Genomic DNA, 26,137 nt, shown 5'->3' on the forward strand with positions numbered 1-26,137 from the left:
TTTATATTATGGCTGACTATTTCGATGTACATAACCTCTAACAGCTTTTGCGGTAGACCGCATCGCGTCATCGTGGCGCGGAAGTTCAATGCCGACGAATTACCTCGAATCGTTTCATTCCTTTTCTTTCGAAATTATACTGTGATAAAACAGCCTTTCGAGACAACGGTTACTGTAATATAACTAGATTCGAGTACTCTGGGAAATTGTTCATGAATTTGGCGAGCTTATCGATATCTAATCGTTCCCGCTGTAATTTGAATTCGAAACAGATTCGCGCGCTTTCGGTCACACGATTCGCGCAAGTACACTCCCGTTCATAAGTCGGCCGGACGCTTATTCAAGTTTGAACAAGTTCGAATCGCTTTTCGTGAAGTATAACGCTCTCATTTGAATTTGAAATGTATTTACCAGTGACACGCGTATCCGTTTGTTTGTGTTCGCACACGTTCGCATAAATTTACCGCGATGAATCGTTCCACGGCTGTTCATTTATGCAGAGAAGTTTCCATAAATTAGCATCGGACGTTTCTACAATTCGTAACCGGCCGAACGAGTTCCAGCGGCAACTCGTGCAGCAATAAAAGATGAAGAGATCTCCCATTAACATACTGTTCGCGTTGTCATAAAATATTGAAAGAGCAGGCAATATACCAGGTAATCCGTACACAAAATAACAACGAATCCGAATGTTTTCGTTTTGTTGGCGCGAGAAATTTACAGGTGAAGATTCGCTCGACCGTAGAACGTGTTTCTTCGATAGATGGCGCTGTTGCGCACTTTCCAAGGACAAATTCGATTTCGAAATGGAACGTTACAGTTTATTGTGGGACAAGACGCGCTTTTTGGGCGGGTTCGATGACCCAGAAGGCCATTCAAGGCTACGGACAGGTAGCAAAACCACTTGAACTAGTTCTGGTATTCAGTGGAACCGATTGCATGCCACTTTTTCGTTGCAGACGCTGACCTTGACCGCACAGGTCACTGAACCAAGGAGGCAACAATATTCGCCACGGAAAAATCTAGATTGTAACGTGTAACAGATCGAGCTACGATTAAATGAACAATTATGAGAGGGTAGGGAACAGTTACAATGTTATAATAATAGAACTCCGTAATTTGCTGCAAGAGATCGATTTCTGGTCGAAGAAACTTAGAAAGCAGAAACTTGAGATGCAAAACGCATCTGATGCACCGGCTGAAAAATAGGTCATCTTTTTGCTCTTGGGAACTACAGACCATTTTGATACGTAACCTTGGCCATAAAATGGACGTCCTACGGACGTACGGTGTTATCTGGATACATTATGAAGTAAATGGGCCGTGGAGAAGAGTCCCTGATGTACCTAATCTAAATTGAGCCTAGATAAATAGAACCTAAGCTATCTTCGATGCAAACAATACTACATATTGTATAGAAACTCAAGTATGTATTAACAGAATGGTCATGATGTTGAAGAATGTATTGTGTGTTACAGCTTGACCCGTACCCAAAGCGATAGCTCGTCTGCGGAGCCAGGGGGCTGGTATATAGTATGGTCCACAGCAGAGATGTGAACCCCTTGCGGGGTTCGCCTACGAAACAGTATGATGATCCGATTTGTGTCCGGGTAAAAGAGTTTACTGTCTCTTCGTCGTCAGGTTGCGCACGCTCCGTTCCGCAGCGTTCGTATATGATCCAATACGGCAGAGACCCTTCGGTCTCCGTCGGAGGAGGAACACAACTCGGGCGAGAATTCGTGGAAGGTAACGGCCGGCCTCCGGTTGATCCGATCCTCCGTGAAACCCGCGAAACGCGTTCGTTCCGGCATGGCATGGCACCGCGAATGAGGTTTTAAGGTGAGAGAACGGTGCACCGGTGCCCGAAGAATGCGAAAGCTTTCTAGAGGGCCCCGCCGTTCCTGTTTAATTTAGCCTCGGCGCTCTCCGGTGTGACGAAGCAGGAAACTTTGAAACGCGCCATCGCGCCATCACGCGCCTCACGCGTTCACGCCGTTCAGTCCGAAACCCCCGGGAGGTTTCACGCTCGAGGAGGTCTCCTCTATTTTCCTTGCGTTGTGTTTATCCGCGTCGTCGATTAGGCGGCGACGCGACGCATCAGCCGTGGGCCCCCCGCCTGCCCCTGTCTGCTAACTGTTGTTGTTTGCCCGGCCCCCAGTCAGTTCGTCGGACCCGTTCCCCCTCGCCGGCGCGGCGTTACGTTTGTCGCGAAGGTAAGCGCATCGGAATCTTTACCGTGAAACGGCAGATACGACCCGCTGGACCGGTCTCCCCAGACACGCTCTGACCCGACAATTCTGAATATAGATCATCGCGGGCGGGATTCAGCACCGGCCAAGCCAGCCGACACCAGGATTTAGTCGTTGCGAGGCTTCTTTCCCGGGCCGATTCATGTAACCCGGTTTGCCAGACATCTACAGGTTCGAAGAACCCTGCGGGAATCCCGTCGGAAACTTAGGTGAGTCCCGGCTAGCTGCACCTTTACTCAGTATTTAGTGCTCAAAGTACCCCATACAGCACCTATTTTACGAGCGTCGGGAGACCTCGAAGTATCCTTGGGCATCCACTAAACAATGCTAATGAAGCGTACCCCGCGAACGCTTCAAGGTCACGCGGTGAAATTTACTTAAGCCTATCGTTGCAACAGTCATGAACGAATTGGTGTTTCGCTTTTTCTGGTAACAGCAAACAGAGGCTTGTCAGAGCAGCCACGGAACGCTAACAATAACTTGGACTTGACTCATTCTTCATACAAGATGGAATTCAACAGGAATTTTCATTGTCCGACGCAGCGGGGAAAGGATATTGTCTTGTCGGAGTTCGAAGATAATTGTCGTGTTAACTACTTCATCGTGTTCCGGACCTTTGATAGCTATTAAAGAATCATTGCCATCGGTTGGACTTTACCAGAGGCACATTATCGTTTCCAAATAGAGTCAGGGAAATTAGAAAAATTCGTCGGTGTGTTTGTCTATAGCTGATACTCAAGGAGTATATAGGTCGTAAACGATTAGTTTGCAGAGGTTAGATCGGAGGCTATCGATTAACTAAGCCATGACGAACGGTATCGCAAACAATGTGAACGCGTTTGCATAAGGCCGGTCAGTCTCGCAATTAATCGGCGACGGAGAGGCTTGTTGCAAAATTTAAATGGATCGACGCGCGGCGCTCGCAATCCGCGAAAGTAACTGTGTTTCCTTGAAACAACCCGAGTGACCGTTTAACGGTCGGTGTTAGAACTTTCAAGAGATAAGTATCGGAGTACGCGCAATCACAAAAAGGATATCCATGTTCCTTCGAGACAGTGCCAACCGCACGAAACATTATTGATTGTCGCAGAGCAGAACACCGATCGAACGTCTCCGTAATTGTCGTTGCAACTCGATCGGCAAAACAGAACTCCCGTGGAAAATTCCTGCAATCTTATCGTCGAACTCGAACATTTTCGTAACGCAAACAGCGAACGATTCACTACTGATAAGGAATATCTCCTCTCGGCCACGTTGCTTAAACGATTTTCGCATTAATTACACAAATTGCTGCGGCGGAACTGCAACAATTGTATTACGGTGGTCGTTGTATATCTGTAGGTTTTTCTAAGAGCTGTACTTGCGTTACTGGGAAGCAAGAAACCATTGAGAAGACTGAAGAGATTCAAGGCCAAGCTCATCTGGGTAATGTGTAATTGTTTGTGCAAGTATAGAGAGAGTCATTCATTGGGATTATACTTCCTGAGCATTGCCAGAGACACAAAATAAAAAGTTGAATTGCATATACTTTCTGTGGAATCTTTTACGCTTTTATTCACTTGTTGAATGTGTTAACACATTATCGGAAAAAATTCCTAAAAACTTGAATGCGGGCGCGTTCTCTTATTTTTACAAAGTAATGTAAAATATCTACTCTCTCTCTCTCTCTCTCGATCTATAAAGTATCTTATATTTATATAATTACATTTTTCCGTGATACTTTTCCAATTTTTCTTATCCTATAACCTAGTTCGGACTAATACGAACATTTTAAAAAAAGAATTAGCCAAATCGGTCCAGCCGTTCTCAAGAGATAATTAATCTAATCTATATAAATAAAAATCAAATGCTGTTCGTTGGTAAGCGCATCACTTGAGAACGGCTGGACCGATTTGGCTAATTCTTTTTTTAAAATGTTCGTATTAGTCCGAACTAGGTTATAGGATAAGAAAAATTGGAAAAGTATCACGGAAAAATGGAAATGTATATGTATAAACGATATCTACTCTTTCTCAGTAAATCCTGTAACTTAAAAAATGTTATGAAGAGGTACCCACTACAAAAGGGTTAAAGGTGAAACTGGCTGATTTAAAAGTCGCGGTCTTTGACTATATATACTCCCAATAATAGTCGCCGAATTAAGCGAGTACCCAGTCACGGTCGAATAGTCACTGTCTGCGAAGGCCATCCAAAAATCAACCTTCCCAAACGAACCCACCGCGTCCATCAGCTAGGTTGCCTATCGATCCAAACCACAATTAAGTCTAGTGAGTATGAAAAGTCGTACCCGATCAATCATCGCGCGGATAGTCGATGTTTGATTCTCTGAAGATGATGTGGATTGCATAACAGCTTGTATATGTATAGCGGATGTGCAACGTATGCCTTGTTGACGACAGGTATATCGTCTTTCCGGTAACTATAAACGAGCCTCTCCCGGCGCGACTGTTCGCAGATTTTTGGGGCGCGCCTGCGCGAATTTGCCCCTTCTACTTGTCGGCGAATCACCGGAACTGTTTTCCGGGGCGGCTGATCGAGCCGAAGCCGAAGAAGAGGTGAAGAGAGGAAGAGGACCTTAGGGAGGAACGATGCCGCAGCCACGCTGGTGGAACGCTGTTATCGCGGCTGGTCGGACTAGAACGTGGAAACAACTGACTGCCTCCTCCGCGGGGTCAGGGACGCCAGGAGGCAGAGCATCCGCACGTTTCACGGCTGCGGAGGCGGTAGTCCAGCGGCCGGCTTGCGACCGAGCACTTCGTCGCGGTATGTCAAGCGTCACGCCCGCCGACAAGGTCCTCACCGAGGACAATGTATTCACCAACCTCAGGAAAATGGAGTACGCGGTACGGGGACCGCTACTCATACGAGCCATCGAGATCGAGAAAGAGCTCCAGAAGGTAAGCGTACGCCTTCGATCCGCCAATTAATTCTGTATAGTTGTCAGGAACGAATGCCGCGTCTCGCATAATTTTGCTTTCGAGATATTGCCGTTTAAAGTTTTCATCGCTATAATGCTTTGACATAAGTAACGCGGCCGCGTTGGGCCCCTAGATTCCATAGCATAGGGCACCGAATTTCGCAGCACTCATTTCTTTTTACTTACCTTTTGTGTTAATAAGTTTATGAGAGTTTTCTTGCAACTTCTATTTGTAACTTGAGTTTGAGGCCCATTTTTACAGCTCGGGGCATCCACTTGACTCGAGCCGCCACTGACATAGCAGATCGGTTCAATTGCATTATTTTTTTCAACCTTTCGAATTTATCTTCATGACTTTTTTCTGGTAAATACGTAAATCCTATAATATAAAGCTCAATTAATTGTAACACGCGGCGTTATTTCTGACAACCACAGAATTATTCAGAGACGCATATTCAGCTATACTACGGCGAGCATGGTGTTTTAGGCTTGAACGAACCCGCGTATGGGACCGAGGATCGATGTGGATGTGCGCGAGAGCGTGAATGAAAACATCTGTGTCCGCAATTTCTGTCAATATTAGTCCCCCTCGTTCTTGTACTTACATGTTCTACCGTTGTGTTCTGGAATCATTTTAGATTTGATTGCTCGCTACAAGCCAGGATGTTTTTAATGGAGTGTGAGATCATTGTTAGATGCACTCTCGGTAATTGCGAGTAAGACCATCTGGCATCCTGTGCGCCGGTTCAATTTTTATTCTTGCTCTTTTAATAATATCCTGGGCAGGATATGTACACATACTTTCACTCTCGATCGATAACGCAATATGTACACACTTCATGTGCTTTAAAATATTATTATCGTATCTGTAAAGTTTGATTTTCTATTCTCCTCTAAAGTTTGAAAAGCGTGGCTAAATATACTTCGACTCTACAGACCATAAAATTGCTGAAATTGATGCTAATGTGAGAAGTATGACGGTATGATGTAAACGTGTACCAACGAGATGCAAAGAAGTGTATAAAGATCCATATCCGTTTTTCTGTACATAGTATTTTCTGGAAAAGAATAAGATAATCGGGAACTCGTATATTGTCTGACGTAATCTATTGTTTTGTTTTTGTTTCCGAGTCGTACGACTCTACTTTTGTTTTTATCGCATGCAATAATGGAAAATGACTGTGAGAATGCTTGCGAATGATTGAAACAAACATACATGAATGCGACAGACGTTCCTACACGCGTGAATGCTGCATTAATTTGCAAGCGATGAAGCAGATGAATTCAATTGAAGAGACTATTTAAAGGAAAGAGGTTATGTTGTGTGAAATCAGGCTGATATTAGAAAATCTCGGGGATACGCGTGAAATATCCTGCAAATATTATATTTGAACAAACGTTGCAACATATTGTCACGGTAGAAATATTTTTTCCACAGTAGAATAGACTCGTCCGCGAATCTGTGATAAGCAGAGATAAGCGTATGGTAGATTCGAGCAGGTGAAAGATAAGTGTGCGTAAATATGTGTATATTTCTATTCAATTTTCAGATTTTTATTTACTATTCTTTTTTGTTCATTGATCAATTATTCGGAAGTTTGTCAATTTGTTCGCGGAAGCCCGCTAAATTCGAATCGTATGCTATAGGCCATAGGCATCGTTGGTAAAAATATTTTTCCCAGTTTCGCTTAATTATGCAAACATGACATTTGGCCAGTGTACTCTATTTCAACACAATTGACATTCCCTTTATCGCCTGCATTTTTTATTTATCATTTGTTTATCGGTCGATTAGTCGGGAGCTTTTCAATTTGGTCGCGAAAGCCCGCGAAATTCGAATCGTATGCTATAGCTATCGTTGGTAAAAATATTTCCTAGTTTCGCTTAATTATATTATGCAAACATGACACGTGGCGGGTGTATTCTATTTCAACACAATTGACATTTCCGTTATCGCCCGTTTTTCAGTGCTCATAAACAATAGTTATGACATTTATTGTTCGAGAACCTTTACGATTATTGTATGATGAAGTCACGACGATTACAAACTAACAATAGGAACAATGTGGAAAGATTCGTACAGTTCTGAAATTCGTATCGATCGTTTTCCCGTCTCGATTTCTCTCGATCGATCGAACCACCTGTCGCGGACAGGTATATCGAGTGTATTATATACAACCTAAAAATAGAGCATCGATTATCACGCAATATCGATGCGAATGAACTAGTTTCCGAAATTGCGCGGAAACGTTCCAAATCCAGAGTTGATCCGTTGATTGCACATGAATCAAACGATCGTGTGCATATATTCGAATGATCTTTCTTTGGCGACGATAAATCACACGCTACGAATCATTGCAACTCGGTAACATGACCTGTTTTAAGCGGTTTGGTCACGTAATTCGAAACCATAAGCCGAGAGAGCAAGACAAAATAAACATTTCGCAAACTTGTGACATCCGACGTTCGCGAAACGGTGCTCACATTACGCGCAAATACCTCTCATTGACGTAGTTGGATAGTTGCATATGTACGAAAAGAGTCAAGGCCCGCCGTAAAAGGAACTGTCCATTTATTGTTATCGACTGTCATTATTATACTCTTCCTGTTCGTTGAAATTGACAGCTGTAATGAGTCTCGTTAGGCTAAAAGCCGTAATAAAAATTATACGACAGAAACTCAATTTTCTGAAGATATAATCTCTAAAAAACTACATAGACACAATACAAATAACTGTTTAGAAATTAATAATAATAACATGAAGTACCTAGTATTATTTTATTTTGGAAAATAAAATTCATGTTTCCCCTTCGTATATTCAATGAAAAGTATTACAATCATTTTTGTTTAAGATATAGAAAACATTAGTTACAAATAATGCATTTTTAGAGTTTTAGAATGCATTGACTGTGAGTCATATGGTGCAGTAGTGCCAACAACAGTGATTAGAACATGATTGAACATGACATGCAAACTGCAATTCAAATTGCAGGTGCAAATGGAACAGCCGAGCATGTTAACATGTACTAAGAATCCATTTTAAAATTCGCAGGCTTGCTTCAGAGTTAGACAGGACCTTGAATATAATTACAAAACTGACATTGTCCAGGAAATCTCATCATGACTCATCTTCCAGGAATAATTATGGAACACTATAAGAAAAATCAGTCAATTTCCTTTCTCGATTATGTATCAACTTAATCATTGGGTTGGTCAGGATATCTACCATCTGACCGACTTTATTAGGCCTTGATTTTCTTATCTAATCGCCGTTACTTAAGATAGTAATCATGGCTCGAAAACAGTGACTCGATGAGGAATATACGATATAAATACCTCTTTTACTTGTATTACGAAAAATATTATAAGAAAATGAATGGAAAGACTAACTTGTAAACCGATAAAGAAAAAACCTTGTCAATTATTTCTACCTAATCTTATACTTTACTGTTCTTTTTCAGGGAGCTAAGAAGCCATTCAAGGAGGTGATAAAAGCCAATGTGGGAGATGCACATGCGATGGGTCAGCAGCCGATCACCTTCCTGAGGCAAGTACTGACCCTGACAGTGTCGCCGAATCTCCTCAGTGACCCCAGTTACCCCGAGGACGCGAAGACACGAGCTAGGAACATCTTGTGCGGATGCAAAGGAGGCAGCGTTGGCTCTTATTCGGAATCGGCAGGGATTGAAATCATCCGAAAGCATGTTGCCCAATATATAGAGGATCGTGATGGGATTCCCTGCGATTACCGCAACATCATCCTTTCTAATGGCGCCTCGGACGGAATCAAAGTGTGCAGATTATTTCTCTTATATTATATTTCTAGTATATCCCATCTATTCTCTTAAATTCTTGAAGCTCACTAGTGGCTCCCACGATAAAAAAAAAAAAGGTTGTAGCGTCTAGTCATTACTGTGTACTTCAAACGACGAGGAAATGTGTCACGCATAGTTATGCGCACTTTGGCTTGTTACAGTCAGTCCTGAAGCTGTTCAATGAAATGTTGGACGGAAAGCCATCCGGCGTGTTGGTTCCGATACCACAATATCCACTCTACTCCGCCACATTGGCAGAGTTTGGCCTCACTCAGATCGGCTACTATCTGAACGAAGAGAACAAATGGGCCCTGGACATTTCCGAATTAGAAAGAGCGTTGAATGAAGGAAGCAGGACCAGCAACCCTCGTGCTCTAGTAGTGATCAATCCTGGTAACCCAACTGGCCAGGTTCTCACACGTAACAACATCGTAGACATCATTCATTTCGCGTACAAGAACAGGTTGTTCTTATTGGCCGATGAGGTCTATCAGGACAATGTGTACGACAAGGACAGTGCCTTCCACTCGTTCAAGAAAGTCATGACAGAGATGGGAGAACCGTACTCTAAAATGGAACTGGCATCTTTCATGTCTGTGTCTAAGGGTACGCTTTCCGTTATTGGTAGACTGCGGATTTAAGCGTGTATACGATGGGATATTTATTTGATTTTGTCGCAGGATACATGGGTGAATGCGGTATCCGTGGCGGATACGGGGAAATAATCAACATGGATTCAAAAGTTATGGCGATTCTGTTGAAATCTATCTCGGCGATGTTGTGCCCTACTGTTCTGGGCCAAGTTGTTATGGATGTTGTGGTCAATCCGCCGAAGCCCAACGAACCGTCTTATCCATTATTTGTAAAGGAAAGGGCAGACACTCTACGATCGCTGGCGGAGCGGTCTCAACTGGTAGTTGATACGTTGAACAGCATTCCAGGTTTTAAGGTACCGAAAACTGTTTTGTGAACTTTGTACAATGTAATAAGTACACTGCTGATCTTTATTAGGGCTGTTGCTATTCCAAAGATTCGAAGGATTCAAAGTTCTCCTCTATTAAAATCATTAAAGGAAGAAGCAACATTCAATTTAGTTTCTATTTCTTGCAATCGATGCAGACAATTTCTAGCTGCAGTCTAGTAATAAGAGTGTATATTTAATATAACAAACATGAAAATCATTTCGTTCGAAATTACAGGTGAATCCAGCGATGGGTGCTATGTATGTGTTCCCAAGGATCGAATTGCCGAAGAAAGCCATAAAAGCAGCCGAAGCGGAGGGTCAGCAGCCAGACGTGTTCTACGCTTTTAAATTGTTGGAGACGACAGGCATTTGCGTGATACCTGGATCAGGTTTTGGCCAACGACCCGGTACCTATCATTTCAGAACGACGATTCTGCCTCAAAAAGAGAAGATCAAGACGATGCTCGAGAGTTTGAAACAGTTTCATCTTAAGTTCCTGGAGGAGTACAAATAAACGTACAATTACAACATTGTTGCATTTTGCTTAGTACTTGAAATGCCAGGACAACGACGTGCGGCGCGTCGAAATTTCTACGAAGATTTCGTTTTTTAATCTTGCGAAAATTTTCGAGGGGGGGAATATATTTGCATTTTTTTAACGAGATATTACAGAAACAAAACGAATCTATTTACAAGATTATCGAGAGCAGTTTACTATCGTGTAGCACGAGATCTGGCATAGATAGGATACTATTCGAATTAGATTGTTTACACAAACGAACTTCACGATTGGTCGAACGCTTGTACAGATAGCACGAATTTGTTATTATATTTGAGAAAGTTGAATTTCGAATTCGTTTCTTTTTCCGCGGAATTGCGGAGTGCGTGGTCGGTGTGTATGTGAATAGTGATTTTATGGATATTGATGACGATGACGGATGCTGGCAGGGCCCGCTCTAGCGGTTACGACGCCCCGGGCAAAAAAACAAATTGCCGCCCCTTTTTAAGCACTAAGCACCGCGCTGAACAAAATGACCTTTTTTTTTTAGCAAAATTGTCTGGCAAGGGTAGTCTGAAATTTTCTATTAATTGAATATTTAAAACATCATTATTTTTGTCACACTTACAGCCAAAGCCAAAATGGCGCCCCTAAATTTTGGCGCCCCGGGCAAATGCACGGGTTGTCCCCCCCCTAGAGCGGGCCCTAATGCTGCGAGATTATATACGATATGTTTTTTTATAATACTCACAACGATTCTATCGAATCACACAACTGTATTTCAGTCAGCTTCTACTCGTCACCAGGAAATTTATTGTCTATGTGATATAACAGTAATCGTCTCAGCTGAAACGTTTAGTTTATGTGTCCACGTTTGTCCAAAGTCCTCGATGTTTCTAATCAAAAGTCCATTCGTTCAGTGTGAGTAATTACTTAACGTTTGTCTTGTACTTGCCAGATATAAAATTTCGTTTAATTTTCATTGTTAACGCATTTAGTGCCATTGTAAAATAATCTATATTTTTTTATTCTTTCCTGTTAACTGTCTCGAGCAGTACACGTGTACTTATGATATCGACTATCGATGTTTAACATGGTTTGCGCAGTCACGCGAGAGATTTAGTAGCTTTACACGTTTCAACACTGATCCTATACGAGAAGACAATATTGTATTTGATTGTACATCTTTCGAGAACGCATACACAGAGCCTGCGTATGCTTCTTTTTACATGTGTAAGCAGGAACATGCTCACTGTAAGAGACCAACGATCAAAGGGTATCAAATAATTTTTTGAAGAGAACCTATTCAAAAATAAAGAAACTATTGTACCGTACGTGTCTTGACGAAGGATGTTTTATTATTTGATACATCGTTCGTGCAGCGTCTCCCTACATATCGCTCTAACTGAAATTATATGTGAACAGTAGGCTGGTTACCTTAGTTATAGGAGTCGACAAATTTTTCGGTCTTACTCCCCTAAATTGATGAGAAAATGATTTTTGAGGGGGTAGACTCTCGTTTCCAGGATTGCAAGGGTGCGGGATGCGCTTTCTCATTTCTCGATAATGCAAAGATGGGGTTTTTCAATAGTCAAAAGCGCTAGATAAAAAATCAATCTAGGGATGCGTGTTCTTATTTGTCAATAATGCAAAGATGGGGCTTTTCAATAGTCTAAAGACTTTTGAGGGCGATCGCGGCCTCGATTGATCTTTTAGCTAGCGCTTTCGACTACTGAAAGGCCCATCTTTGCATTATTGAGAAATGAGAAAGCGCATCCCGCAAACGAGTCTAACCCCTTAAAATTCGAGCATTTTATAGAGGAAGGATCGTAGAATACAGACGGACTACAAATCTACAGAACAGAGGAGAAACACTGTAGTTGCTCTATAGATCACTGGCGAGCCTCTCGATCTCATCCGCGAAAAACCTCATGTCAGCCTTGGTCAGGCCGGAGTTCTGCAGGACGAGCCTGAAGAAGTTCGGTAGTTCTCTGAGCGGTTGGTACGTGATCAGCATCGAGCCTTTCTTGACCATGCGTTCCTTCACCGCCGGCCCGATTTTCTCAAGCGCCTTCGACAGCTGCTCGCCCTTCAAGTGGCGTTTCGAAGGCGGCACGTGCCAGAAGCATACATTCGTGCACTCTGGCTCAAGCATCAGCTCGAAGCCCTCCCTCTGTTTCACGTAATCCGTAAAATACCGAGCCAGCTCGAACACGCGGTCTACGTGCTTTTCCAGACCACGAGTGCCCTTTGCCTTCCACATAAACCAGAACTTCAATACGTCTGCCCTTCGACCGCACTGTATGTGCTTGTCACCATTGTCGTAGGAAGTGTCGTAGAACTTGTCCGGTTGAAACAGATAACTGGCTTTTGATCCATGCGCAGACTGTAGGAGTTCTTGGTGGCGTAGCAACAAGGTGGAACACTGTTGCGGTGCAGCGAGCAGCTTGTGAGGATTCCAGGTAACAGAATCTGCCAACTCGATACCATCTAGACGGTGTCTATAAGTTTTAGACATCAGCGCGCCTCCTCCCCAAGCAGCGTCCACATGAAACCACATATTATGCTTCTTACAGATTGCTGCTATGTCTCGCAGAGGATCGTACGCTCCCAGGACAGTGGTCCCAGCTGTGGCGGAGACCATCAGAGGAGTGGCTCCTTCGTTGATCACCCGATCAACCTGTGTCTCGAGGTCTGCGATGCACATCTTGCCTCTGGAGTCTGTTTTTACCTCGCACACGTTGCTGTTACCTATACCAAGGAAAGCGCTGAGCTTCTTCACGGAATAATGGGCATCCTGCGATGTGAACACTACCAGTCTGCCAGCGCTGGACATGCCTAGCTCCTTTAACTGTGGAAATCTTGGGAGATTTACTCGATTAGTGGGATGAATGAATGTTGGGAACGTAAGAGATTTGTTTTGAGGTCAGTACCTGTAATGACGAGCTAGATTGATGGCGTAACCATTGGCGATAGAGCCTCCTGGGCAGAAGATGCCATCACCTTTGCCATCCTTCCAACCAACTATTTTTCTCATCTCTTTCAGCAACTCTTCCTCCATCAAGGAGAACACCGGCGAGACTTCGTACGTATACACCGAAGGATTCAGAGCATCCGTCATCCATTGTCCCAGAAGACCGTACGGATCTACGCTGGAGTACAGCTGGTTCACGAATCGGGGATGACCCGTTTTCACGCTGTACTTGATCACGTTGCGAGCCAACGAGTACAGCTGCTCGTGCGAGCATTCTTCATCCGAGAGCGTCAGATCAATGGCTGAATGGAGTGCCGTCGGCTCCATCCACTCCACCACGCGATTCTTCCTCGAGGTACCCTATTGCAGAAGGTAACTTTATAACACGAAAAGCCGGAATCTCTCTGTTTTCGAAATAATCGCGCGCGAAATCTCAAATCGGACTGGATTCGTCATAATGCTGTGCAAATGTCTGCCGAAGGCCGAAGCAAAAGAAACTCGAAAGCGTGACATTGTACTTCAATGAAGCAGAACAACCATGATCCGTTTCCTTCGGCGAAGCCCGTAATTGCGCTCGCTTCCTTCAACGAGTCTTTTTTCGTTCTTATTGCTCGAGAAGCTTGGCCTCCTAGCAACAGACTTTAATCCGCGAAGTTCTAGACACTTTTTATCTGACGAAGGCTGAATAAAGTCGATCCTGTTGTTATTGTAAGGGAATGCACATGAGTCTCCTAACGAAGTTGTTTTAAGGGATTAAATCAATTTTCACTTTATTCTCACAATAAATGCAGAACATTTTGTTTTAAGAATACTGTAACGTTGTTTTCAATGGAACGAAGTCGTTGAGGGATTATTCCTGCTTCCCACAATAAATGCAGAACATTTTTATTTTGCATAAAGATCCGCAGTCTAGTTATTAAGTAGCAGTAAACATGTGTTAAATAAGGTGTCCTTAAAATTGATTATCTGTTTCGATTGCAGATGGGAAGCGCAAAGAGAAATTCAGAGAGATTGCTGTTGGCATTTCCTCGAGTCTGAGGCCTCAGGGAATTATGCCACAGTGATTACAAAAGCGGCAGCAGGAAAATCGGACTGTTCTGCGGCGAGTGACGTAGTCTTTCATCTGATCCGCCTCGGGCGAATCGCTCGCATTCATCTGCGGCGTAATTCTTTGTCCATGAATTGACGGAGTGTCATTAATTAGCGAGGCAAAAAGAGCTGAGAACGTAGTACGATTGAGTCACGGCCGGTAGGGAAATCGCGACGGTCTCGATGATCAATGAAATTTTTCACGGTAACGTTTCGCATCGTTTGTCACTTATGCAACTCTGTGCAGAGCGGCCGATAAGGTGTTAATTTGCATTTGAATACGGTGTGATCGATTGGAATAAATGATGCGCTCGAAAAACCGCTCTGCCTCAAGATCATTCACTTCGAGACAAGGAGATTGCCGGCATTAGAGCATGATGGCGTCAGCGTGTAAACATTATGAAAATTTCTCACGATGAAATATTCTCTTGACATTTTCTGAACGCAATACCGCTCGAAATATCGAATATATATCAGTGCAAAAGTTTGTGCTCGATTTCGTACTGAAATACAACAAAACTTTTGCACCGACCTAATATATGCATTGATAACAGTAAAAAGAAATATTTATTTGTTATTGAACTAGTAGGAAAGGTGTTCGAGATGCTTGTGACGAAGATCCGAAAGATCCGAGCTACTAATCGAGCTTCAAATCGCAAAGAAACAGACACGAACAATTTCTGCGTTAAAGATTCGAACATTTCATCTGTCGCTTGACTTTTCACTTTGCTGCGGAAGGACAGTGAAAATGAATTGAAGCGAAATTATATGTATAGCTTGGAAAGACTGTATCACCTTGAAAATTGCCTCCTCCAGAAGCAGATCGACAAAAGTCCTCATGAACTTCTCGTGGAGCTGCCTCACGGGCAGACTTCTATATCTGTGATTTTCTTCGGCATCCTCCTCGTCAACGAGAACTGGACCAGTCTCGTCTTCATTGTCGGTAGATGATTGATTGTTTTGCGAGCCGTTGGTAGCCGCTGATTTCACAGACACTTTTTCGAGAGTGTTGGCTGTTGTTTGAGGCACTAACTGATCCGGAGACACGACTGAGATTTCCTCGTTCGCCGGCATGATTGATGCATCGAGGCTTTCCTCGATCTGGTCCCGAGGTGCTCGTCAAGTTTCCTTTATACTTATTATTGTCCGCCGACCAAGGACAAGACTGCTGCGTCTTAACTATACCTTCGGCGCGTTCGTTCAGAGATAGTGCGCAACTATTTAGTTTTTTCCTTTCCTGCTTCTTTCCGCGGCTCGAATTCTGTTTAACGGCTCGTGACTGAGCCTTGGAGAATTCGGAGATTTCTGCGAAACTGACGAAGCAGGAAAAACCCGATCGACAGAGAAAGTTTATTGGGAGATTGTTTCAAATAATAGTAAAAGTCTGCTGAAAACTTGTACTGTTTCATGCTGAGCCTACCGACAAACAAAACTGGCTAATATTCATCGTAACTGCGTTCACTTAAATTTTTTTTTTTCTGCGATCCTTATTGCAACATACAGGGACAAGTTACTTGAAGTTACTGCTCTTTTTCAAGTAAAAATATAAGAAAATGATAGAAGAAATCGTATGACCTTGGGTTAGTACTTTTACACGTAGGATAATAAAAGGGATCGATTGGTTTAATAAAAAAAAGTTGGGTTGCATTAAAGAATAAAGTGCAATTGCACCTGGAGGGTGCACCAGTGCATCCACATAAAACATTAGGTCATAGGAAGTTAGGACATGTTATATTTTTACTTAAAAAAGAGCAGTGACTTGTCCCAGTTCCCAGAATTACCCTGTATAAGTTTAAAAAAACTACAAGAATTGTAGAATGAAAAATTTGGACAGTCATGCAATTTGACCGCCGGTGGTAGGTTTAACGTTTAACCACCAACGATTTCGATTTACATGCAGATAAAAGCGCAGCCTACAACAGTGATTATGCACTGTTCTCTGTAACGCGACAAAAAAAAGATACTTTATGCATACATGTATAAATATACATATGCATGCTCAAGATTGCTAAAGTGGAAATGTGTCATTGACGTATCGCATGCACGCTATCACAAACGATTAGTATCAAACTTTCTTAGCGACTATTCAGCCGATCACAGGTAAATTATTATCTATTAATTATATAAATGATTAAAAGATTGACTTCATCGTACATTAGCAATCCTCGGTGTACGTTTAATTTGTCTCTCGTTTCATGTTGAAGATTTAGTTTTATCATATCGCGATCTGATTAAGTATCTAAAAAAGATATGTCTTTGACGTCAATACTTAATGAAATAAAATTCTTTGTCTACATACTATAGGCAAGAACAGTACTTTTATTATAAGCGATAACGCTGCAGAAAATGCATGTTTCTCGACGGTATAGGACGTTCGTATGCATTTGCAAATATATACATGGTAAATAAAAGAACAATAGTAGGTTCATTCGCACTAAAAAATATATGAAAAACGTTCGATAACTTCAACATGTTTTAATAAGAATACCCAGTCTTTACATTGTTCATGATAGGAATTCATATTTTTAATTGTAAAGTCTCTGCGTTCACATATTTTGTACAGAATAGTTCACTTTTAGAAACTCGGCGCGTTCGGAATTTGAATTGACAGATTCAAGTGGATATATCGTTGAAAGAAGACACGTCGCAGATGTAAAAATATGAAATCTATTTCTCTTCTGAGCATAACCTGTGGTACAGGTAGCAATAAGTTGCACAAATGTTACAGTAGCAAAGCGATCCCACGTTTCTCCGTACTGTTCTTTGTATAAAAATATACATCACAATGTGAGCAAATAACACGTAAGTGCGGACATTTTACATTCACACTTTTCACGTCATTACAGACGATCAGTTGCTCGCGATAGCTTCCCTTGAGATTCAAACATTTTCGATAAATTCGACAAAATCCAATTATGCAGACAGTATCCAGTTTTACAGAGAGATCGACAGAGATGTCGATCGTAAGCATCGCCGAAACAACAATTTAACAAACATTATGAACTTCTTTCACGTAATGCTACAAACAAATGTACAATTTTATACTCTCGTAAAATACACTACAACGTCTTAAAATCTATCTCAACACCGGTTGAAATTACCAATAAAACGTACCGTAATAAAGTGCGATAAGGTTAATCACAATTCTCTCTATGCAACCACGAGAAATTTCATTTTTTATTGAAAATAAAACGAATCTAAAATGCATAAATATCAGGTGAGCTGTGGCGACTCACCGAAAAATATATATCCGACTATTTATACAGCTGCATAAAATAGTTAAAAAGTTAGTTCAACGTGTATTCGTATGCGACGATAACAGTTTAGCTGTGTGTACCTAATTCTAAACCTTAAACAACTATTATATTATTTTGATATTGTAGCGCATCAGTCGAAGTAGGCACCGCAATTGGAACAACGTCGTGTTTTCATCATCAAACAACATAGTATCCCAATGGGGAAGAGCAAAATTGCACACATCACTCCAAGGCACGAATAGTCATCTTCCATTACACCCACCTACGTTCGAAAAATACGTTGAGAATTAAACTTATGGATGAAATTGGTGTTTCGATATCGAGTACTCACTCTACATGCAGGACACCCGCCAACTACAACTATATCGGGTATAATTATTGTAGTTGATTGCGTGGAACCATAGGATGGTACAAAGTTATGATTGTTTGGTGCGTGTACGCTTGGATAATACCCTGGAGGCGGTGGTACAGATGGTCCATGTTGGCTTGGCGAATGTTGGTACGAAGGAATCTCTATAGAACATTATAACTTGTATAAGTGAACAGAGAACAATACTCAAGCTAAGACCTGTAGGTATTTTTAGGCTAAGATTAGTTTGTAAGTTAGGTTTAAGTAATTAGTATGTAAGTTTTAATGTGTATATGAGCGATGTTTTGGTAGGAGACATGTGTAAATTTGTAACCCCAAGGGGATCAAATAAAGTATTTTCAACTACTCAAGCTAAGACTCGAAGTTCAGATTTCCAGAAAGTCATTGCGAGAGTGACATCGCATAATGAATTCTCGATTTTATTTTCCAACAAAACTGATCATTTCTCGATAATACAAAGATGGGCTTTTTCAGTAGTCAAAAGAGCTAAATAAAAGATCAAACTAGGCTGTAGTTGCTCCCAAATTTCCTATTTCTACGTTTACGAGGCGTAATTTGCACTATTCTGCAGCATAATTTGCAAATCCAGGATTACAAGGGTGCAAGATGTGCCTTCTGTCGCAGCTTTATGAAAATAGCTACATGCGCAGCTTTATGATTCCGAATAATGAAAATTATGCCTGGTAAATGTAAAAATAGGACTTTTGAGGGCGACTATAGCCTATGTAGATTGATTTTTGATCTAGCGCTTTTGAAGAAATGCAGCATAGAACGAAGCACACAAGTTTGTTTAATTGTTAAACAAAAAAAACGGCACAGAACGTATTAAATATCTATTAAATTTGAAACTTTATTTGCGCTTACCTCCCTTATAATTACTTGTGTCGCAAGATGGAGGTATGTCAATCACCGAAGCCATCGTTCAACGACAAAATCGACCGTTTTATCACTTTAGGAGCGTTTAATCGATCGACTAATTAGATCATTAGCATTAGCAGCTCTATGGCCACAAGTTTTTTGACAGCTAACACTTGAGACAATCCTCTGGTTATGCGTGACGCGTTTCCAAAACAAGTAAATAACGCATCGTTATCTCCGCTTAGGGTTCGCCGAATCCTGTAGATTAGCTGTATCAACAATTGGAACAAAGTTATGCGAACCAAGATCGAAGAACGTAGCATTTGTTTGTGTATAAAAAATACCATATCGCACTAGTACTTACCCTAGTACTTACATATCCATACGATCACGTTTGTAAAACCTCGAGTCACATCCGGGGTAAATTGTCCGGCATTGACACCCTGTCTGAGTCCAAGTTCTCGATGAGTTAACGTATGTATATATATATGTAATATGTATATATATATATATATATATAGGTATGTATTTGTATTAACAATCTTTTTTTGTCGATGAAAGAATGAATTATATTGGTCGATCGATCGTGACGTCACGTGTTTGTTTATATTCTTGGAATAGAGGCGCGGAATTTTATGATCTAACGCGCATGCTTTGTGTATTGAAGTGCGCACGCGTACAGAAGATTTTCAGTAAATTCTGCCAAAAGTTAATTGGTTATGAATATTTACATTTATTCGTGGATGGTTAAATATTCAATTAAATTGTTATTCAAGGGCTAAAAAAATTGGTGGGTGTATACTGGAGAATCCTCTGTGTCTGTATTGTACAATAAAGATAATTTATTCATGCAAAATGAAAAATATTGGATATTCATTACAGCAGCAAATGATTCGTGCCGCTTTTCTCATAAGACTGCATAAGACGCAATGTTAATTCCGGTACGAATTATTTGCGCTTCGTATACGTACTTACAGCGCCATCTAGTGGCAAAACGCTCAAACTGTTAGCCAAATGTTACCGACAGAATGCTGCTGTAATGAATATCCAATATTTTTCATTTTGCATGAATAAATTATCTTTATTGTACAATACAGAGACACGGAGGATTCTCCAGTATACACCCACCAATTTTTTTACCAATAGTAGGCTATGGTGGGGGTATGGTTTAGTACCACACAGTACCACAGTACCACAGTACCACACAGTACCACGGTCTGGCATAGTCTGGCATCACTGAATTGGACTGAATGCAACTGAATGAGACAGTCTATATATTTCAGTGATATATTCTGGCCGCTACAAGAGTTCATACTCGCGTAAATACCAGTTTTCGTTCGTCTTTGCGCATCTTCGCCCTAATTGGTCATACTTCTACTCCATACGTCCAATGAAAGTAGGGAGTGTGTCGTGGAGCGAGAGTTGACTGGCTCGCTACGCCCCCACCATCTTCCAAGCTACGCGACGCGAGTACAGACTCTAAGCTGCTCTAAGCGATGCAATAGCGACTATAGTTGGCAGCCGTGAGCGGTAATGTCTATCGCTTTCTACCATCTACAACCATCGATCGCTCATTGCGAAGTGGTGGTTCCATCATTTTTTTCACCGATTATCGGTTGAAATCAATTTCACGAAATACGGAATTACACCGAAACGCTTACATGAGGCGTACAATTTCCTTTGGTGCCGCGATTAAGTGAAAGGAACCATGACGACGGCACTGTATCTGGAACACTATTTAGACAGTAAGGCTACAAACCTTTTTTTCCCTCGTCAAAACTCTGAAGAAAACAATGGTACTTGTCGTATGTTATGATGAACACAAGACGAGACAAACATTCAACGTTACGTCATAAATCTTCGAATTCTCTCAGCGGAATTAATAATTCGCGGACTTTAGCTGAACGTACGAACGGGATCACATAAAAGAGAACGTAGATGAAAATAAACAGTGAAAGTTCTGAAGAATAAGTCAAAACTTGTAGAGTATAGAGATATTGCCCTGGCTTCGTAAACCAACTCTGGTCCAGTTTATAATATATCGTTCTGTCTTCCAGGTCTGGAGCATTTGCCCATCGAATTGCAGAGGAACTTCACGTTAATGCGAGATCTGGACACTAGGGCACAGGGATTGATGAAAGACATAGACAAATTGGCTGACGACTATTTGAAAAACATAAAGAAGGAATCTCCGGAGAAGAAGAAGGAACAGTTCACTCACATACAAAATTTATTTAACAAGGCGAAAGAGTATGGAGACGATAAAGTTCAGTTAGCGATACAGACGTACGAGTTAGTGGACAAACATATTAGAAGACTAGACTCTGACTTGGCAAGGTTCGAGGCTGAGATACAGGACAAAGCTTTGATCAGCAGTAGAGCGCAAGAGGAGAACAATGCTAGTAAAAAAGGTAGGAAAAAGCTGAAAGAGAAGGAGAAACGAAAGAAGGGCGTTGCAGGTGCCAGTAGCGAAGATGAATCGAAAACGGCTAGGAAAAAACAGAAGAAAGGTTCGCTTGATTATCTTTATATTTTCTAACAATTTGTAGATAGAAAAATTATCATATTCTTGTCTATACCTATGCTAGGTGGATCTGTCGCTTCCGCATCGTCTGCTGGTGCTGTAGGAAGCGGAGCACAGGTGGATTCCGGTGCGCTTGGACATCCAGCGGATGTCTTGGATATGCCTGTCGATCCCAACGAACCAACGTATTGTCTGTGTCATCAAGTCTCTTACGGAGAAATGATCGGTTGTGATAATCCTGACGTAAGTCTACGTTCCTTTATGTTTCTCAACGTCTATTTATTATTCTCTTACAAGCATAATATTATTGTCTTTTTTCGACACAGTGTCCCATAGAATGGTTCCACTTCGCTTGCGTTGGCTTGACTACGAAACCTAAAGGAAAATGGTACTGTCCTAAATGCACGCAAGATAGAAAAAAGAAATAGGTATCCATGGGTCGCGTACAATTACCGATTGTATCTTAAAGGAAAGACTCGTACATTACTTCTAAAATTAGCATACTACAAGAACACGTTTTCGTGGTTGAACGTGAAGCAAAATTGAATTGTATGAAAAAGGTTGAAAATTTGTAAAAAAAGAAAAACGAAACAAAAAGAAAAGGAGAAATGAAACAAGGAGGGGAAACAAAAAGAAAGTGCTAATAACTGTATTTGTATTGCATCCAACGTTGCTGCGAGTTCCTTCGTTCAGGGAGAAATCTCATAGACATCGATCATGTATTTGTTCATGTATGGTCGGCAATGTTAGATATAATGAAAGTACAGCGAAATGTTAGCTGATCACAGAAAAGAATATTTGAGAATCGGCCATGATTATTGTTCTCTCTTTCTATGTTTCTCTTTCTTTTTTTTTAGATGTACAAAGTAGTAATTTATTATGAATAATTGTGAAATTCTCGAACAAGAGCTTTACAACATTTTAGAGAATTCTTTTCCTTGGCCGTTTTTCGAACATCTGTGATTCGCTTATCGAAGTTTCTGTCTTTAAGCTATAAGTATTGATACGTAATTATATAGTATTAAAATTAAAATTATTACTGTTTTTATATTTTATAAATGTAAATGACACTGTATAGAGAATAAGTTTTTGTTGAAATAAAATATACAAAATAAAGAAACTTTTTATATATACATATATATATAAATTATGCAAAATATATTTGATTCTCCGAAACGCAGACATTTAAATACTCGTTTGTTTTCTGTTTTTCTTTAATGAGTGTATGTACTATATTTACAAGCACCATCGCGAATGCTATAATCGTATAGCATTAATAGAAAATGCAAACGTTAAGATCGCGAGTTATTTAAGTTGATAATGATCCTAAGCGAAGTTCATTTCTTATTTATAAATATTAGAATTAGTTTCATGGATATACTCACCAAATTGTTCAGACTATCACACTATACAGAATAAATATGTGCAATTGCGTTAAAAAATAATGACTAGAGTATCGACTGCATAAAGAGTAAATCATTCGTTCATTACGGAATGCCTGCTTGTGGATTGCAACATTGACTAGGCGGAACAGTCCAGTTGTACTGATAGCTCATTCGATTTTTCGTTTCTTTCACGCACAATTGCCCGGATGCTTGGTAATATTCGTGCATATTTTTCATGTTCGCAATCGTTTGTTTGTGCGTGACTATGTACTGATTAGAACAACCCCGTGATTTGTACTCTGTATCAAAACGCACATCATGCTTCCTTTCAATATTTGCCAGCGGAGCTATCCATAGTGCAACGGACACATCTTCCGCCTTGTGCAACCTGAAAATTGATTAAACGATTAAATGTGTTCCTTTCACTTCGTGTTACAAGTGTTTTTAACTTACTTGAGAATGTCCATGTTTACGGCAATGAACTTGACTAAATTATAGGACAGAACGTATCCACCCCCAAGCGCGTAAGGAAGATAATAATCGCATAATACCCAGTCAGTCTCTTTCCAAGGTCCACTTCTCTTAACATGTGCTTTCCCATTGAAGAAACCCCAGTACAGTTCCCTCTTGGTTCCTCTGTTATCCCATTTGTCCAATTCTTTCAGAACTTTGTGCACAAGTACGAACGTATCGTCGTCGCACTTCATTAAGTAGTCGAAGTTATACTGCTCATAAACTTCTTTCAGCCCGTATAAAATTTTTTTGGTCAACGTTCCATAAGAGTCTATCAGTCTCGGTAGCAAAAGCAAGTCGTTGAACCTTTGTTTCTCCGATAGCAACGTCTCCTTTTGCTCCGGTAGGATGTTCTGAGTCCCTACCACGAACAAGTGCTTCACGGTCGCATAGTTTTGCGCCAGCCATGTTTTCCTAATAGTTGCTCTCCACTCCAAGTTATCAGGGCTGGAGAGCACAAGTATTACGAGCCTGTACTTTGGTTTGTTGTTAGTCTGGTCATCCTGCGAACACTTTGTGGAAGATAGGAAATGAAAACACAGGAAAATAACCAGCGATACTATCAGCAACGTCGGAATGTTCAGTTTGAAGTAGAACTTCTTCCGGATCATCGTGGAGAAACTCTTCGACGATGATCTCGTCGGTAGAAGCGTCATTAAATCCATTTTGCCAGTGTGTTACTGACTATCTGCATTTCTTAACCTTCCTAGTATTATCTCCGTGCATTCGCGGTCTGACGTTATCATATCTTCTCAACGGATTCCCCTTTCGAACAACGTTATCTATTCCTTGAACATTTCAGAAAATTATGTTTATATTAGAATGTTCAACTCGGTCTACGACGATCAGCTGATCGAATTCAATGAAATTTACAAATTACCCCCTCCACGAACACGTTGCCCAATCAGAGAGCGTAACTTTTACACATCCGAGAAGAATGAATATTTTCTTTCAGTGTATGTATTTCAAAGATATTATTGTATGGCGGGTAATTTGAAAAATTTTCATTGATTTTTAAAAAAACATTAAACGTACGGTGATAACTAGACTGCAAATGTTTATGCAATTTGCAATTTTCGTAGACCGTGGTATTTAGTAGCCTTTTTAGGTCCTATATAAATTAAAATCGTACTAAATTCTTTTATTTCTGGCTTGTGTAAATGGACTGAAATTATATTAAACATAAAATACTTGTATAATAGGAATTGCTTTACATTTTTATTGTACAGAATTTATTACAAAGTCCAATGTTCTAGTCGATATAGTAAATCGCAGCGGTGACTGTTATTCAACTAAATATCCTGTCAACAAATAACCGCCCGAATCGCTGGTCAGGATGTCGGGGTGCGTTCTGTCCGGCAAAACTTGGTAGGAACGTAGGAAGTTTGAAACTAGCTTCAGATTAATAACATTTTGATGTTGCTTCAACATCACGTACGTCTCCTGCAGAGGTTCCCGATATAAATGGTGGATCACAAAAGGTCTGGACACTCCCAGAAAAGGCAAAAGAGCAGTTACAATATTCAAAGGATGCTCTTTAGCTATAATAACTAGTCCTCGAGCTTTCGTATTCTTTACGAGCTCTACAGCTTGTTGAGTTTCCTCAAACCATTTTGGTTTCTTCAGAGGAACGATCTCTGTAGATTCGGATTTCTCAGATTCATCCAATTTTCGTTTCAATCCGATGGAAGAGTTGTGCGAATTATGTTCTTTCAGAACTTGGCAGCTTTCGGCAATCTCGTTTGCATTACTAGTGCTTTCTTTATCGTTGATATCTTCATTTTGTACTTGATTGCGTTTACTCGCTTCAGTCTTATCAGTTGAATTATTGCATGCCTTCTTCGACGCCAAAATATTATTTAAAACAGCTTCTTCCCCTTGGTAATACAATCTCAGAAAGCTATAAATATTCACATTTATTAATCTGTTCGATTGTTCTTTAGGAAAGTTCATGGCGTGTATTAACAAGGCCTTAGGCACGTTCCCAGGGTGCAGATTGATCAAATGTCCTTCCGTGTTCGCTCCAATTCTATCCAATAAAGCAGCCGCTGGCAAGCCTTGACACCCGCTATCGTACAGTATAAACAATCCATCCGATTGAACATCACTGTACGACAATATCTGCGCCAACGTATCCATTCGCAAGCTCCCGATCTTAGCATGATCTAGCTTGAAGTACACGTCGTGCAGAGAAGTTATGCTAGGCTTACATATAGTCAAATATCTAAGATACTTTTGCTCCTTCTTTTTCAGATACTTCGCCTGGGAATACTCCGTTTTATCAGAGAAGGATTTATTGTTTTCGATTAGGCTACCTACTATTTCCTTACCGCTCTTACCAGCTTCTTGAAGCTGAGCAATCTCTTCTTTAGACAATTTCTGAGATGTGCCGTCGTCGTTAATGGAACGATTATCATGACCGCTGGGCAAGGTGTCCAATAAATCATTCCACGATTCAGACTCTAAACCTTCTCTCAAGGAGAATGTTCTCTTACCATTCTTTGATGGTATCATCTCGAAAGTGGTCCAATACCTCTTGCCAATAATTTCGCCCATATTTACCAGATCTCTTCCCAGCATTAACTGTCCATTGGCAGTCACTTTGTAAATCTTCTTGAAATTCAATTTCTTTACTATTACATACTTTCCTACGGTAATCACGTCTTCCTCGGACTCGCACATGTTTGTCAATCCCATATTCCCATGAGCTTTTGTGTATTTAC

At 41.0% G+C, this 26,137-nt stretch overlaps 6 protein-coding genes across 12 annotated transcripts; 2 read left to right on the forward strand and 4 right to left on the reverse strand.

The window, feature by feature from the left end:
* Positions 1 to 28: 28 nt before the first annotated feature.
* On the forward strand, positions 29 to 11,778 carry LOC143214589 (alanine aminotransferase 1). 5 transcript variants are annotated; one of them, XM_076435841.1, is made up of 9 exons: positions 29 to 891; positions 960 to 1,077; positions 1,479 to 2,213; positions 2,308 to 2,458; positions 4,705 to 5,146; positions 8,628 to 8,957; positions 9,143 to 9,587; positions 9,662 to 9,930; positions 10,181 to 11,778. In XM_076435841.1, exons 5-9 carry the CDS (start codon positions 4,838 to 4,840, stop codon positions 10,457 to 10,459), a joined length of 1,632 nt encoding a protein of 543 aa, XP_076291956.1. In that variant the 5' UTR covers positions 29 to 891; positions 960 to 1,077; positions 1,479 to 2,213; positions 2,308 to 2,458; positions 4,705 to 4,837; the 3' UTR covers positions 10,460 to 11,778. The 5 variants fall into 5 exon arrangements, with proteins under 5 accessions (XP_076291956.1, XP_076291966.1, XP_076291938.1 ...); XM_076435851.1 differs by having other exon boundaries at positions 29 to 657; positions 746 to 891; positions 960 to 2,213; XM_076435823.1 differs by having other exon boundaries at positions 960 to 2,213.
* On the reverse strand, positions 10,180 to 16,827 carry Black (glutamate decarboxylase-like protein black). The gene is made up of 3 exons (XM_076435809.1): positions 15,303 to 16,827; positions 13,378 to 13,778; positions 10,180 to 13,305 (listed from the first exon to the last, which is right to left on the reverse strand). Exons 1-3 carry the CDS (start codon positions 15,579 to 15,581, stop codon positions 12,330 to 12,332), a joined length of 1,656 nt encoding a protein of 551 aa, XP_076291924.1. The 5' UTR covers positions 15,582 to 16,827; the 3' UTR covers positions 10,180 to 12,329.
* An 833-nt stretch (positions 16,828 to 17,660) lies between these two features.
* On the reverse strand, positions 17,661 to 19,505 carry LOC143214687 (membrane protein BRI3). The gene is made up of 4 exons (XM_076436034.1): positions 19,357 to 19,505; positions 18,999 to 19,261; positions 18,096 to 18,277; positions 17,661 to 18,026 (listed from the first exon to the last, which is right to left on the reverse strand). Exons 2-4 carry the CDS (start codon positions 19,051 to 19,053, stop codon positions 17,895 to 17,897), a joined length of 369 nt encoding a protein of 122 aa, XP_076292149.1. The 5' UTR covers positions 19,054 to 19,261; positions 19,357 to 19,505; the 3' UTR covers positions 17,661 to 17,894.
* Beta3galtii (beta-1,3-galactosyltransferase 6) lies at positions 19,474 to 24,312 on the reverse strand. 3 transcript variants are annotated; one of them, XR_013010187.1, is made up of 4 exons: positions 23,355 to 24,281; positions 22,902 to 23,289; positions 21,572 to 21,891; positions 19,474 to 21,481 (listed from the first exon to the last, which is right to left on the reverse strand). XR_013010187.1 is itself a non-coding variant. In XM_076435916.1 (3 exons), the coding sequence occupies exons 2-3, from the start codon at positions 24,077 to 24,079 to the stop codon at positions 23,004 to 23,006; spliced, it is 1,011 nt and encodes a 336-aa protein (XP_076292031.1). In that variant the 5' UTR covers positions 24,080 to 24,202; positions 24,295 to 24,312; the 3' UTR covers positions 22,628 to 23,003. The 3 variants fall into 3 exon arrangements, 2 of the variants coding, with proteins under 2 accessions (XP_076292031.1, XP_076292018.1); XM_076435916.1 differs by lacking the exons at positions 19,474 to 21,481; positions 21,572 to 21,891 and adding an exon at positions 24,295 to 24,312 and having other exon boundaries at positions 22,628 to 23,289; positions 23,355 to 24,202; XM_076435903.1 differs by lacking the exons at positions 19,474 to 21,481; positions 21,572 to 21,891 and having other exon boundaries at positions 22,628 to 23,289.
* Ing5 (inhibitor of growth protein 5) lies at positions 20,597 to 22,411 on the forward strand. Its single transcript, XM_076435928.1, has 4 exons — positions 20,597 to 20,737; positions 21,050 to 21,502; positions 21,581 to 21,759; positions 21,843 to 22,411. Exons 1-4 carry the CDS (start codon positions 20,701 to 20,703, stop codon positions 21,942 to 21,944), a joined length of 771 nt encoding a protein of 256 aa, XP_076292043.1. The 5' UTR covers positions 20,597 to 20,700; the 3' UTR covers positions 21,945 to 22,411.
* Positions 24,313 to 24,516: 204 nt separating the features above from the next.
* Positions 24,517 to 26,111, reverse strand: Trmt6 (tRNA methyltransferase 6 non-catalytic subunit). The gene has a single exon (XM_076435873.1). The coding sequence runs from the start codon at positions 26,109 to 26,111 to the stop codon at positions 24,699 to 24,701; it is 1,413 nt and encodes a 470-aa protein (XP_076291988.1). The 3' UTR covers positions 24,517 to 24,698.
* Between the last annotated feature and the right edge of the window lie 26 nt (positions 26,112 to 26,137).

The sequence above is a fragment of the Lasioglossum baleicum genome, chromosome 1 (genome assembly GCF_051020765.1).
Source record: "Lasioglossum baleicum chromosome 1, iyLasBale1, whole genome shotgun sequence".
Lineage (NCBI taxonomy): Eukaryota > Metazoa > Arthropoda > Insecta > Hymenoptera > Halictidae > Lasioglossum > Lasioglossum baleicum.

Coding starts and splice junctions, on each gene's coding strand:
- Ing5 (XM_076435928.1), top strand. CDS start 20,701: ATGACGACGGCACTGTATCTGGAACACTATTTAGACA. Junction 20,738..21,049: donor TCTGGAACACTATTTAGACA/GTAAGGCTACAA, acceptor TCTGTCTTCCAG/GTCTGGAGCATTTGCCCATC. Junction 21,760..21,842: donor TCGGTTGTGATAATCCTGAC/GTAAGTCTACGT, acceptor TTTTCGACACAG/TGTCCCATAGAATGGTTCCA.
- Black (XM_076435809.1), bottom strand. CDS start 15,581: ATGCCGGCGAACGAGGAAATCTCAGTCGTGTCTCCGGATCAGTTAGTG. Junction 13,779..15,302: donor TGGAGGAGGCAATTTTCAAG/GTGATACAGTCT, acceptor CTTCTGCAATAG/GGTACCTCGAGGAAGAATCG. Junction 13,306..13,377: donor AATCTAGCTCGTCATTACAG/GTACTGACCTCA, acceptor AAATCTCCCAAG/ATTTCCACAGTTAAAGGAGC.
- Beta3galtii (XM_076435916.1), bottom strand. CDS start 24,079: ATGGATTTAATGACGCTTCTACCGACGAGATCATCGTCGAAGAGTTTC. Junction 23,290..23,354: donor GTAAACATGGACATTCTCAA/GTAAGTTAAAAA, acceptor ATCAATTTTCAG/GTTGCACAAGGCGGAAGATG.
- LOC143214589 (XM_076435823.1), top strand. CDS start 4,838: ATGCCGCAGCCACGCTGGTGGAACGCTGTTATCGCGGCTGGTCGGACT. Junction 9,588..9,661: donor TTTCATGTCTGTGTCTAAGG/GTACGCTTTCCG, acceptor ATTTTGTCGCAG/GATACATGGGTGAATGCGGT. Junction 9,931..10,180: donor ACAGCATTCCAGGTTTTAAG/GTACCGAAAACT, acceptor TCGAAATTACAG/GTGAATCCAGCGATGGGTGC.
- LOC143214687 (XM_076436034.1), bottom strand. CDS start 19,053: ATGGCTTCGGTGATTGACATACCTCCATCTTGCGACACAAGTAATTAT. Junction 18,278..18,998: donor CACAAGTAATTATAAGGGAG/GTAAGCGCAAAT, acceptor AATGTTCTATAG/AGATTCCTTCGTACCAACAT. Junction 18,027..18,095: donor GCGGGTGTCCTGCATGTAGA/GTGAGTACTCGA, acceptor TTTCGAACGTAG/GTGGGTGTAATGGAAGATGA.
- Trmt6 (XM_076435873.1), bottom strand. CDS start 26,111: ATGGGATTGACAAACATGTGCGAGTCCGAGGAAGACGTGATTACCGTA.